Below are 14223 nucleotides of genomic sequence, written 5' to 3' on the forward strand. Positions count from 1 at the left end.
GTATATTGAATGAATGCTCTGAGGAATGAGGGAGTTTCCTCTGAAGGGCATTAATAATTAGCTCCCAGGAAGTGGCAATGCTTTCAAGGGGGAACTAACATTTACTGAACCCTTATTGTGTGCTGGGCTCTCTGCATCCAGTTTCTAACCAGAAATCCTCTCAGCAGCTTGTGTGAGGCAAGTGCCATTTTCTTTATTTCACAAATGAGGAAGCCAAGGTTCAGAGAGGATGAGAAACTGTCTCAGGTGGTGCAGTTAGGGAGTGATTTGTTTGATCTCGCCAGTGAATGTCATCGTCTCTGAAAGCATCAACCACCATGGCTCCTTATGGCCCCCTGTGTTAGTATCCTAGAGCTCCTGTAACACATTACTCTGAACTGGGCAATTAAAGCAACACAAATTTATCCTTTCACAGTTCTGGAGAACAGAAGCATGGCATCACAGTGTAAACAGGGCTGGTTCCTTCTAAAGGTGAATCGGTTGCACACTTTCCTCCTAGTTTGTGATGACCTGCTGGTGATCCTTGCCTTCTTTGGCTCATAGATACATCACTCCCACTTCTGCCTCCGTTCTCATATGGCTCTCGTATGGCCCTCTTCTTTTAAGGGCACCAGTCATATTGAATTAGTCACTTGACCCTACTCCAGGATGACCTCATTTTACCTAATTACATCTGTAATGACCCTGTATCCAGATAAGGTCCCATTCTTAGGTACTGAGGGCTAGGACTTCAACATATCTTTTTTTTTTCTTTTAAGATTTTATTTATTTTATTTTTTTGAAAGAGAGAAAGAGAGAGAGGAGCAGAGGGAGAGAATCTCAAGCAGATCCCCACTGAGCACAGATTCTGACTTGGGGCTCGATCTCACTACCCTGAGATCATGACCTGAGTTGGAATCAAGAGTCAGAAGAAGGGCAGCCTGGGTGGCTCAGAGGTTTAGCGCTGCCTTCAAGCCCAGGGCCTGATCCTAGAGACCTGGGATGGAGTCCCACGTCGGGCTCCCTGCATGGAGCCTGCTTCTCTCTCTTTCTCTCGAATAAATAATAGTCAAAGCATTTTTTAAGGCAAGATATTTTATTTTATTATTATTATTTTTAAAGATTTTATTTATTTGAGAGAGAGAGCACAAGCAGGGGGAATGGAAGAGGGAGAAGCAGGCTTCCCACTGAGCAGGGAGCCCAACACTGGGCTCTATTCCAGGACCCCAGGATCATGACCTGAACTGAAGGGGGATTCTTAACCTACTGAGCCACTGAGGCACCCCAGTTTATTTCTTCTTATAGCCCTAAGTTCTCCAGGACTTGGTAAGATTCCTAGAATTCCTAGGAGTAATTCTTATGAATATTTAGGAGTCCCTACAGCTCCACTGCCTCCTGGACAATATCCACAAAGACACTGGCGCCTCAGAAAGGCACAAACCCACCACCTTTCCCTTCAAAGGCCACCTGCCTCCTGACGTCCTTGCTTTTCACGTAACTAGCTAAAGTCTCCCCACCTTCCAGAAAGAATCTTTTCCTTTTCGCTCTCCGTACCCCTTCCAGGTTCAATTCCTCATGGTTGCCTGTCCCTCGGGGAGATACACCAGTGCCCTGCCTCCTCCTGGCTTCCCTGCTCACCTCCAATCCGGCTTCACACTTGTACAGGTGGCCCATTTTCCAGAAACACACCTCTGGTCTGACCCTATTCAACATTCATTTGACAACAACTCATTCCCCCCACCCCCCACCCCCGACCCCGACCCCGACCCCGACCCCATCCATTCTGAGCGGACGGCGGCTCCGACTTGCAAGGCTCGGGGGCAGAGGCGCGGGCTCCTCGGCCGCCCTTCCTGACCCCCTGCCTCTCCGCGTAGTGAGGGGGTCACTGGTGCAGCGGCCCGCGCTCCCACCACACTCCGCCCCCTGCTCCCCAGGCAGGGCTGCCACGGCAGGGCCGCGCGCGTGGAATAAACCCAGGGAGGCTCCCTGGAGGAGGGACCTTGCCAACTACGGACTAAAACGGGCCTAGGCGTTTGCCTCCCAGAGATTCGGCCAGCCGGGCCGAGAACGTTTCTGGAACGCTGTGGAAGGACGGTGCGGACCCCCCAGGGGTTGGGCTCCCCCACCCCCACCCCAGCCCCCGGAGCCCCGCAGCGGGAAAGCGGCTTCCGCCCCGCCCGCCCCGCCCGCCTCGGAACGCCGCTCGGGCCGGAACCTTTCTGCCGCGAGCCCGGGCACTTCCGGGCGAAGCACAGACATGCGCCGGAAGTCGGTGGAGGAAGACTGGAGCGTGGGAACGCAGTGCTTGATGCGGGAGGATGAGCGTCTGTAGTCTCCTCGTGGCGGGAGGTAGGGTTCCCGCCTGTCCTTGGCCGCTCGGCCTGGAGTGGATCCTCCCGCAGGCCCCGGGGTGTCCTCGCTGAGCTGACGGCGCCTCGGACCGACCCTGCTTCCCGGCGAGGGGTTCTGGAGCGGCCCCTTCCCCAGCGGGGGGCGGACGGGGGGCGGGGGCTCAGGGGCGACCTCCGGGGGCGGGACCGTGTCCACCCCCACTTTACAGGATTCTTTCTTTTTTTCTTTCTTTCTTAAATATTTTATTTATTTATTCATGAGAGACAGAGAGAGGCAGAGACACAGGCAGAGGGAAAAACAGGCTCCATGCAGGGAGCCCCACGTGGGACTCGATCCCGGGTCTCCAGGGTCACGCCCTGGGCTGCAGGCGGCGCTAAACCGCTGGGCCACCCGGGCTGCCCCAGGATGGTTTCTTTTATGGTGTGTTTTTCTGCTGGCGGTAGCAGTCCGAGTAGAAATCTTGAAAAGTGTGCGGGTGAAAATAAGAACCGCCCCTTGCATCTGCCACTCAGCTGAGACATTTCTCATAAACGTATACAATTTAATTTTATTTGGTCCCAACGCATGAGAAAGGAACTAGTGAAAATGGATGTGGAAATAAATACTAAGAGATATTAATTACAAAAAGATCCTTCTAAAGTTAATGTCAAACAGGTTAAGTAGTTGAGGTCATTGTTTTTGTTTTTTAATATTTTTATTTATTCACAAGAGACACAGAGAGGCAGAGACACAGGCAGAGGGAGAAGCAGGCTCCATGCGGGGCGGCCGGTGTGGGACTCGATCCCTGGACCCCAGGATCACACCCTGAGCAGATGCTCATCCACTGAGCCACCCAGGTGTTCCAAGTCATTGTTTTAAAAAAATATATGCTTCTTGATGGGTATAAAATAAGATTTCTAGGTAGTAAAACTTAAGAGCTTATCCAGGGAAATCAAGAACTCTCTTCTGAGTGTAGTATATAGTTCTAAAATTACAGGAGAAAAAAAAATAAAATTACAGGAGAGTCTCTGTCCCTTTGAAAAGGCTCTGGTCAGGCCACAAGTAATACCAAAAAGAAGTAGGTTATTCCAACCTAACATTTGGCTAAATTTCCCTTTTAGGAAGGTGGCGATGTTTTCCAGTTCCGTTAGGGTCATCCTTGTTCCAAGTGATACCTAATTCCTACTGTCGGAAGAAATGCACTGCACCTAAGAAGATCATTCCCAATGCTGCTTTTTGTGATGAAGATACAAAAGATTCTGGAAATGAACTTGACAAGCTCTTCTCTTCAGAGCAGCAGGCTTCCATCTTGCATGTGTTGAATACAGCATCTAATAAAGAACTCGAAGCTTTCAGATTGCTTCGTGGAAGGAAATCCGTCAATATTATCGAGCACAGAGAGAAGTTTGGGCCGTTTCAGCATTTGGAGAGTTTAATGAATGTGCCCCTATTCCAGTATAAAACTGCTATTCAAGTTTGTAACTCCATTCTTTGTCCAGAGACTGAAGGGAAAAAAAGAAAGTTCCAGGACAACCGGCTCTTGAGAAAGCTCATCAAACCAGAAATAGAAAGAGAGAGGCTTAAGGTATATCATTTTTCTTTTCTTTTTTTTTTTTTTAAGGGATTTGTTTATTCATTCATTCATTAATGAGAGACAGGGAGAGAGAAGCAGAGACATAAGCAGAGGGAGAAACAGGCTTCTGACGGGGAGCCCAATATAGGACTGGATCCTGGAACCCCAGGATTATGCCCTGAGCTGAAGGCAGATGCTCAACCACTGAGCCACCCAGGCGTTCTGGTATATCGTTTTCTTAAGGTCTGTTACACTACGGCATATGGGTTGAGAACCTACTTTGTAAAGCACTATTCTGGGCAGTGGGACAGCTTATAGTTTAGTTTGGTATGTGATCAGTACAGAAGAATGAGATGTAGAGAGAGTAAGTGGGCAGTGAGGAGAACCGAAAACCACGGGCTGTGCCTGGTGGGCAAAGTTGACTGATAGAACAAAACCTGAATCTCAGAGAGAATGAGGCTTGTTGGAGGAGGCCGGCATTCTAGGAAGAAAGAATATGTGTAGAGAAATAGGTTTGTGCGAGGTTTATTTAAGAGGAATTGAGGAACTGATTGCATCTGAGGGTTATATCGAGAGTAATGAGAAATTAAGATGCAAAGAGGGTTATGGCCAGGGAATGACTTCAGAACATTATACTGGTCTTTTCAGCTTGACTTATTTTCTGTCCCTCCCTCCTCCTTTTAAAAAGCATTCTATAAGCAGATCCTTTTCAGTGTTTCTTAAAAAACAAATCTTAGAATCATGTGGCATGTCAAACATTAAATCTTGGAGGAGAAGCGTAGGTCCTGTGTAGCAATACGTGATAAAACATTCTCTCATCCCATACTGAGAGTAAGCACATTTTTTCTGGACCAGTCTTAGTTTATGGATACTTTCTGAAAACCTGATAAAAGCTAGGGACCCTCTTTTCAGAAAACAAAAAACACATTTACGTAGAATATTGCATATACTTTCAGAGGACTTGTAGGTTTCATGAAGTCCACTCATGGGCCACTGATAGAACTCCTCCAGTTGATCTAGAACATATTTGAACCAAATTTTTCAGGATTTGGATTTCCCTTCAGAGTTTTGACTACAAATACTATTTATACTCATTATAATGGAATTGCAGTCTTACTTGGATAGGTTCTAAAGTCATTTTGTATATAATACAAAAAATTGTATTGACTTCCAAATAAAGTTTTTTTTTCTCAAAAAAGTCATTTTGTATGGAGAAAGTCATGCAGTAGTCTTTTTTTTTTTAAAGATGTTAATTTATTCATGAGAGAGACAGAGAGAGAGAGGCAGAGAGAGAGGCAGAGACATAGGCAGAGGGAGAAGTAGGCTCTATGCAGGGAGCCCGATGAGGGATCCGATCCCGGGACTCCAGGATCACGCCCTGACCCTAAAGCAGGCACTTAACTGCTGAGCCACCCAGGCGTCCCTCATGCAGTAGTCCTTGAAAAAAAAATCTGTTGCCCGTGACGCGCTGTGTGCAACCTGGTTCAGTAATACTTTTTTTTTTTTTTTTAGGTTTTATTTATTTATTCATGAGAGACACAGAGGCAGAGACACAGGCAGGGGGAGAAGCAGGCTCCATGCAGGGAGCCCGATGTGGGACCCTTTTTTTTTTTTTTTAAGACTTTTTATTTATTTATTCACGAGAGACACAGAAAGAGAGGCAGAGAGAAGAGGAGAAGCAGGCTCCATGCAAGGAGTCTGATGTGGGACTCGAACCATGTGGGAATCTGGGATCATGCCCTGAGCCGAAGGCAGACGCTCAACCGCTGAGCCACCAGGTGCCCTGGTTCAGTAATTCTTATGTACACTAAAGCTTGAGGATTATTGAGCTAAAGAACCAAAAGAAGGTCTATATTTTGTAGATGTCTGGGCATCCAGACTATTCTGCCTTTAGTGGATATTCATTCCTTAGCAGTGAAAGGGAGATAGGTATAGAATTACACAGTGGTCCCGCTTCTCTGCCTTTGTTTCTGTGGAACACACTTATTTATCCCTATAACTAAATGAACTATGTGTGGGTGAAGTGATGCCGTTGTACTCCAGCCCAGACTTGGCGGAGTTAAATCCATGCTTCCAATGATCTATTACACATTTCCCCTTAGAAGCCCTACAGGCAACCTGAATACAGTACGTTAAAAACCAACTCCTCTTAAAAAAAAAAAAAAACAACTCCTCTTCCCCTACCTTCCCAGGTTGATCTGCTTCCTATCATCTTAACGGTGCCATTTATTCGCTGCAATAAAAGTAGGTTTAAGCTCCCCCATCCCAAATATCAATTTACCCCCATCATCTCTGGTCTTTCTTGTCATGGCCACTGTCTTCTGTTCTTAATGCTTTGTCATATAACAGGCACCTTACAGATCCCTACCTCTAGTCTAGCCTTCTATGGCCCATCTTCCACACAGCAGTCTGTGATGGTTCTGATGTAAATGCTGTGCCTGAATGTTGCATGCTTTGGTGGCTTCCTGGAGCTCTCAGGATAAAGCAAGGTACTTTTGCAAAAATCTGCCTTCCCGTCTGCACATTTCCAGGGTCTGGGTCTGAGTGTGTGAGGTGTCACATAGCCTATCTGTGTGGACATGTGGTGAAATAACTTCTGTTTACTATTTACTCATCCTCCTAGTCTTCAGGAAGTCTTCCCGGACCATGTCTCCTCTCTACAGCCTAACTGTTGTGTGGTGGCATTTCTTATAATGTATGTGTATGTTCCTGGTTTCCTGGCATCTAGCACAGTCCCCAGGAACATTTGAATATTTGAATGCCTGCTTTGGGTTAGGTAAAGGTTGTCTATAAACCGACAGCTACTGGCTATCTTTTAATAATAGTTATTCTTGCATTTCTTTAACAATTCAGTTCATAAACTGGAAGTATTTTTCTTTGTTTTAAAGATTTATTTATTTTAGGAAGAGAGTGGGGGGGGGGGCAGAGGGAGAAAAAGTCTTCAGCATATTCCTTGCTGAATGTGGAGCCTGATGAGGGGCTCGATCTCATGACCTGAGTATGAAATTAGGAGTCAGATGCTGAACCAACTGATCCATCCAGGTGCCCCAGTATATTTCTATCACATAAACTAATTGAGCATTGGGCAGCCCCGGTGGCTTAGCGGTGTAGTGCCACCTTCAGCCCAGGGTGTGATCCTGGAGACCGAGGATCGAGTCCCATGTCGGGCTCCCTGCATGGAGCCTGTTACTCCCTCTGCCTCTCTCTCTCTGTCTCTCATGAATAAATAAGTAAAATCTTAAAACAAAATAAAACAAAAAAAACCTAATTGAGCATTATTAGTTTATAGTTTAAATTTTGTATCTCTTAAAATGTTTATACTTTTAATTAAACCAGCCTTTTTGTTTTAGGCAGTTACTAGTATAGTATCCATTGTTTTTGGAACTCGAAGAATTGCTTGGGCTCACTTGGATCGTAAATTGGCAGTGCTGGACTGGCAGCAGAATGACTGTTGCCAATTGATGAAAGGAACATACTTATCATCTGTCTATTTACAAAAGGTAAAGCAGCTGCCCCTCTAGATTTCTGCCTGCTAGATATCTCCTTGTGTGGTTTAACCTTCTAGTCCTAAAGGGAATCTAATGTAATACTACAGATAGATTTCCTTTGGGTTATTATTACCCATTCTTTTTTTCTTTTTTTAAATTACCCATTCCTGTCATGTTTTCTGTCACCTATGATTTTTAAAATTTGAATCTTCTTCATTTAGTTCATGAAATACCTTAATATATCAAAGGCAGATACTGAGAAAATTGGTGGTAAAGTACATTATCCTAAATATTACAGGACTTCATCACTCTATTTATAAAGCTTATTTTAAATTTTTTAAAAGATTTTGTTTATTCATTTGAGAGAGAGAATGTGTGTGCAGGAGGAAGGGCAGAGGGAGAGGGAGAAGCAGACTCCCCTGCTGAGTAGGGAGCCCAGCCCGATGTGGAGCTTGATCCCAGGACCCTGAGATCATGACCTGAGCCGAAGGCAAATGCTCAACCAACTGAGCCACCCAGGCACCCCTTATTTTTCATTTAAAAAAATATATATATTTACTTTAGAGAGACAGAGCAAGGTTGGGGGTAGGGAGATAGGGAGAGAATCCTAGAGCAAATGTGGGGCTCAATTCCAGGACCCTGAGATCGTGACCTGAGCTGAAATCAAGAGTTAGACGCTTAGCTGAGTGAGCCACGTAGCTGCCCCAAAGCTTATTTTTCAGAATGCTCACTAATTGTCTTATTGGAGTCTTCAAAACCTTGTGAGATGGGCAGTAATTACCATCCTGATTACATATATGAAAACTGGTATAATCAATCAGGGCATCTGACAGGATTGTAGGCTAGGTATTTTTTTTCTTATGTAGGGTCCACACCCAGCGTGGAACCCAACATAGGGCTTGAACTCACAACCCTGAGGTTAAGACCCAAGCTGAGATCGAGTCAAACATTCAACCCACTGAGCTACCCAGGCACCTCTGATGGAGGCTAGTTATTCTAACCCTATGCTCTACTCTACATATTTTTAAAAGGTTAATAAACATTTTAAATTGTCTAATCTTAAAGTCAGTAGATTTTAGAAATTTTGAAGTCCATTTTACAGATGAAGAAACTAGTACTTGGGAGGACTAAGTGATTTGCCTTAGCTCAGTTTATTCCAGATAGAACCATGAGCAGAACATGGCTGTCCTGACTTCTCCATAAAATTATTTTTCAGTTTTCAAAAACAGTAATAGTATAATGTACATTATGTATTTTAAAAATAGAAATGGGAGAAGGAACCCAAACAACAAAACTTAATTATTTCTATTCACTTATTTTTTTCTTTTTTTTTTTTAAAGATTTCTTCAGTCATTTCAAAGATACCTACAGCTGACTTCTACGTTCTGGAAAAAATAGGGCTTTCAATTCAGAACACATCTCGGTTTCCCCTACTGTTACATTTTCATATCATGGAAGCCATGCTGTATGCCTTATTAAACAAAACGTTTGCCCAGGATGGCCAGCATCGGGTGCTGAGCATGAATCGAAATGGAGTGGGGAAGCACTTTGAACTGATGATTGGGGACACACGGACTAGTGGAAAAGAGCTGGTGAAGCAGCTCCTCACAGAGTCTGTTCTGAAGGAAGACCCTCGGGTCGTCTTCCCTAAGGAGAAGATTGTACGCTACAGACAGATGTTTTCATCTACTGAGCAAAAGAGAGCAGAAGAGTTATATGATTCCCTATTACAAGCCGTTGCCTTCTATGAATTAGCAGTTTTTGACACCGAACCTTAAAATGCTGAGGTTAATATAAAGAACTCTGATGTTATATTAATTTATATTTATTAGCTCTAAAGCCATAAAGCCAACTGTTTTTAACATCCATGTTTATGGAGAAGAAAACATGTTTGTATTTGGATGTTTAAAGTCAGACTTCCAGCTGTTGAATTGTTCACAGAATAAGCCAAGTCAATAAATACCTTAAGAGATTCTGAACCTTTTGGGTTTATGTGTTAAAAGTAAGAGGTCTCCTAAACAGACCAAACAAGAAAGTTATTCCCCCTGAAAAGCTAATTCCATCCTATACTAAAGGATTCGCATCATTAAAGGAGGGAAAATGACTTTTCTGGGTGGAATTCATCATGGGAATAACACTAAATATAATCAGGAACACAATTTATGAAATTCTGTTAATTCTGTAAGTAGTATGTGGTTTGATGTACTACTTCCAAAAGGTGATTTTCATTAATTCTATCAGGCCCAGAACAAACAAGCTTTGTCTAATAGGTTCATTTTTTTCACTTCAAAATATTTTACTTGGACAGACCAACTTTTTTTTTTTTTTTTTTTTTTTAAAGATTAGGGGAGAGAATCCCAACCAGACTCCATGTTAGGCATGGATCCTGACTTGGGGCTTGACCCTAGGACTCTGAAATCACAATCTGAGTCAAAACCAAGAGTCAGGGGCTTAACTGACTACACCATTCAGGCACTCCTAGATAAACCATCTTTTGAGAAGAGTAGCATTTTTTTTCCTAACTCACATTTCCCACTACATTTGAATTAGTTCAGGCCCTCATATCTTACCAGTCTTAAACCCAAGTCTCTAATGTCAAAGCATCACATTTTTCCTTTAATCTATAAAGTGAAATATGCTTGTTAGAAGAACATTCAAATAATCATGTAAAATAAGTAGAAGTCCTCTCTTCTAGCATCTCCCAACTCGCTAGGGAATCTGGGATACAGTCTGGACTTGTCATTCACTTGTAAATCTCTACATTTACATATGGTTGTATACAAATATCACCTTGGATCTGCTGTAGGTATCCCAAGTTATATGTCTCAAATAATCCTTTTTTCCTTCAAATCCTCTCCTTTGTCATTATTCTGTACTTTGGTAAATAGCTTCACCAACCATCCAGTTGTTCATGCCAGATATGTGGCATTCTACCTCCCACATATTTCTGGAAATAGCTTTGTGAAAATGTGTTCATTTTAGACATTTACAGGATAAGATGCTAAGTACTGAAAAAGCTATCAATTTAGTTACTTTAACTCAAAAGTGGATCTAAGTCTTAAAGGAATTTACCACCTTTAAGTATTCATAATTTTCAAGGTGCCTGGGTAGTATAGTTGGTTAACTGTTGGATTCTTGGTTTTAGCTCAGGTTGTGATCTCAGGATGCTGAGATCAAGCCCCATGTTGGGCTCTACACTCTGCTCAGGGTAGAGCCTTTTTTTTTTTTTTTTTTTTTTTAAGTTTTTATACATTTATTTGACAGAGCACATGAGCACAAGCAGGGGGAGCAGCAGAAGGAGAAGGAGGAGCAGGCTCCCTACTGACCAGGGAGCCTGATGTGGGGCTCGATTCCAGAACCCTGGGATCGTGACCTGAGCCAAAGATAAGACACCCAACCAACTGAGCCACCCATGCATCCCACAAGGGTGGAGTCTGTTTGAAATTCTTTCTCCCTCTCCCTGTTCCTCCTACTTGTGCTCTCTCTCCCTCTAAAATAAATATATACATCTTAAAAAAAAAATTCATAATCCCCCCCCAACCTAAAAGAAAATCTTATGTGTCCCTATTAAAAATATTCCCATTATTTCTTGATTTTTACTTTGTTTCTCAGTTACTGAGAATTACCAGAATTTTCTAGTAAGACCAAATTAACAGGTAAGTCCTCTACAAATAGTGAATGCTAGTATGCAACAGAAAAAAAATTCATATACTTAAAAACCCACAAAACTTCAGATCTCTTCTTTTGTACAAGAGCAAAACCTGTAACCTTTAATTAAATCAACATACTATCAATGAAAAAGTAGACTGAACAAATAAGAGGTAAAACATATCTTTCATACACATTTGTAAACAGGTATACACATCAGTATTTTCCATCTGTACAAAATTAGGATCCTTACCTTTGAGGTAAATATATAATTCACCAGATAATGTAACTGAATTCTAGGCTAATAAATATAAACACTTAAAATAGGAAACTATTTTCAGATATACCTGATTATGCAATAGCAAAAATGATTTGAAGTAAAATGTGGGATTTAAAGATCTTGTAATTAAAAAAACACACTTTCTCCAAAACCAACCTGAAGTGGAAATGGCTATGATGTAGAAAGTTCATATAGTAAAATCCTTTGTTACAATTTTAATGAATAAGCAGTTTGTCCAAAATAGATATATTAACACCATTAATATCTTTATGAAATAAAATACTGATATAAAAATACAAAAAATGTACAAGCAAATGATGTGAGTTGGCAAAATATACAAGATATCACATGTATGGTTGCTAAAAAGGATTTATGAAAATGACAATTCATAATCTTGTTTTCACTTTGTCAATATTCAATGATTCAATGGTAAAATATGCTGGAGGAATACACTAAAAATAAACTTATTGGGAAGATGGTACTTTTTGAAAAATGATGCATAATTTCTTCCCTAGGAAGTTTTTATGTATTACATAATTTTGTATTGTGTAAACTAGATTATCTCCTAGATGATTCATATATACAACTTGACAGAGTACTGACAGGCTGGAGAGAGGTGGGTTAAAATAAACAGGAAAGAAAAATTACAGATTAACAGTGCAACACCTTTAGAAATATTTAGTGAATTCTACCTTCCAGAACAGCTCACTCACACAAAAATACAACAACACTAAACCAATACAAAAAGTTTCAGAAAAAAAAAAAAAAATCACCACAATCATAAATACAATTTGTGACTCAAATTTTTTCACTTTAAATATTTGCACACTAATAATATACAAATAGTCCTTTTTTAAATGTACATTAAGAGAAATAAATTCTTCCATGAAGATCAATATAAAAATGTATCTTGAGGAACACATAATAATCTGTACAAGGCATTGGTAATGTAGATGTTAAGGGAAGCCAGCTGCCAGAGTGTTCACAGTCTCTTTCGAAATGTTAAGATGAATCCCTTCAAGATAGTGCAGGAACCTGTCAAAAATTACAAGGAAAAATGCAATTTTTAAGAATCAGATGAGAATATTTATTAATCTTCAAATAGCTATATATAATGTTATTTATATAGCGCCTTTACCTTCTTTTATTTTTTCCTTGTTCTTTTAGCTTCTCAGTCCTACAAATGTTCCGAAGAGTTGGCAAGTACTCAGTTATACTAGCTTGTCTGTTACCCAGGTTTAGAAGAGATCTGCTAGAAAATACACTTTTAATGACTGCTATCCTCTTCCAGGCACTGCTGTAAATTAAAAGTAATGCATTACTTTTTATTTTTAATGCCCAAGAAAAATGCAGCAATCCCAAATATAACCAGTTTCTAGTCTTTCTTAAGACTAGATTAACCAGATTCCAGGTTAACTTCCCGTATTTTTTTTTTCCTATATCATTTTCAACACAGTCACTCCCATACCAAAAGAATCTTTAATGGCTACCCCACCATCTGCCCCAAGCATATCCAAACCCCATTCCCTGTTATTCAAGAGTCTTCTAATATCTCGTTTTTCTTCCTAACCATCAGGCTGGTCTCCCTGTCTTATTAGAAGCTACATTATTAAGTGTTTGTTTCTTTTAGATTTTATTTATTTATTCACAAGACACAGAGAGAGGCAGAGACACAGGCAGAGGATGAAGCAGGCTCCATAGGAGCCTAATGTGGGACTTGATCCCGGAATCCTGGGATCACGCCCTGAGCCAAAGGCATACACTCAACCGCTGAGCCACCCAGGCGCCCCAATATTAAGTGTTTAACCTGGGATCAATAAAGCCCAGCATTTCAAAATTAGTAAAAAGAAATGAATAATTTCCTCTTTATCATCTGTTATTGAAAAAACAAGTTAAAGGATGACTTACTCTAAATTAGCTGCTGACTGACTAAAGTATACATTGTTGCGCTTTTGTGAAATGGAGAGAGTAAGCTCTTTAGTTGGATCTCTTCCTGATTTCTTGCAAGAATTCAAGGAGGTTTCCAGTGCTTTCGAAATAGTAGATGAACATTTAGTAAAGCTGAGTGCTTCTATAGCTGCCTTTAATTCTCCAGAGCTCTGAGAAGTCCATCCATCACTAGTCTCGAGACTAAATTCATCACAAAGTCCGCTTTTAACATTTGTCCAACTAAAGTCATTTTTACCAAATTCCTTTTGTTCTCTTACATCAACTAAAAGAGCATCTAAGAAGGACATGTTATCCATGAACTCAGTGAGAGAATTTAAACAGTGAGAAACAAGGGCAGAACATTTTTTTTCTGCTGGTGTTTTAGGACAAGGAATAGATTCCGTGTTAGACTCTAAACATTTGTTCAGTTTCTTTACATCTGGATTGCTTTCTTTGTCTCTGGCTTTGCTGTCTTCTGAATTTGAGGAAGATGCAGGAGAACGGCTAAGAAATTCATTAGAGAAATCCAATTCGGTGTCAAACAAGTCGCTATCATCTAGAATTTCCATCTTTTTCTTTTGTTTCTTTTTTTGTGGCTTTTTCAATGGCTTCTCTCCTTCAGAATGTTTCCTAGCAAGACATTTCATATGTTTTGTTGCTGTACTGCTGTCCACACTTACTGATGAACCATAGAAGTTTTCTGTTTCTGGAATGATATTAACAGGTAGTGGTAGAATGAACTCAAGATTACTATGTAAGAAATCTACATTCTGCATTCGGAATTCTGTAAGAAGCTGGATGAACTGATGACATTCTTCCTTTGTTCTGATTTTGTGCTGAAAAACAATTTTGAGTGAAGAAGTGTTAGAACATAGTCTGAATGTTTTCCTACCTATATGAATATAGTGGCATCCTTATTCTATCTTAAAAGTAATGAGTTGCTACCCTCTCATAATTTTATTGACGTATGCTCCCTTAATTCATCAAAATAGTTC

General features: G+C 41.1%; 2 protein-coding genes across 5 annotated transcripts in view; one reads left to right on the plus strand and one right to left on the minus strand.

Annotated features, from left to right (window-relative positions):
* Positions 1–2184: 2184 nt before the first annotated feature.
* Positions 2185–9350, plus strand: TEFM (transcription elongation factor, mitochondrial). 2 transcript variants are annotated; one of them, XM_038548175.1, is made up of 4 exons: positions 2185–2328; positions 3432–3895; positions 7234–7383; positions 8712–9350. In XM_038548175.1, the coding sequence occupies exons 1-4, from the start codon at positions 2298–2300 to the stop codon at positions 9147–9149; spliced, it is 1083 nt and encodes a 360-aa protein (XP_038404103.1). In that variant the 5' UTR covers positions 2185–2297; the 3' UTR covers positions 9150–9350. The 2 variants fall into 2 exon arrangements, with proteins under 2 accessions (XP_038404103.1, XP_038404104.1); XM_038548176.1 differs by lacking the exon at positions 7234–7383.
* Positions 9351–11499: 2149 nt separating this feature from the next.
* Positions 11500–14223, minus strand: part of ATAD5 (ATPase family AAA domain containing 5) — a 47731-nt gene continuing 45007 nt past the window's right edge. For 2 of the 3 annotated variants that reach the window (XM_038548177.1, XM_038548179.1), the window contains exons 21-23: positions 13208–14064; positions 12438–12596; positions 11500–12334 (exon numbers count right to left, since the gene is read on the minus strand). In XM_038548177.1, coding sequence (XP_038404105.1) covers positions 12256–12334; positions 12438–12596; positions 13208–14064 — 1095 coding nt within the window. In that variant the 3' untranslated portion in view covers positions 11500–12255. The remainder of the gene's footprint in view (positions 12335–12437; positions 12597–13207; positions 14065–14223) is intronic. The other variant, XM_038548178.1, reaches the window with a different exon arrangement.

Source organism: Canis lupus, chromosome 9 (genome assembly GCF_011100685.1).
Source record: "Canis lupus familiaris isolate Mischka breed German Shepherd chromosome 9, alternate assembly UU_Cfam_GSD_1.0, whole genome shotgun sequence".
Lineage (NCBI taxonomy): Eukaryota > Metazoa > Chordata > Mammalia > Carnivora > Canidae > Canis > Canis lupus.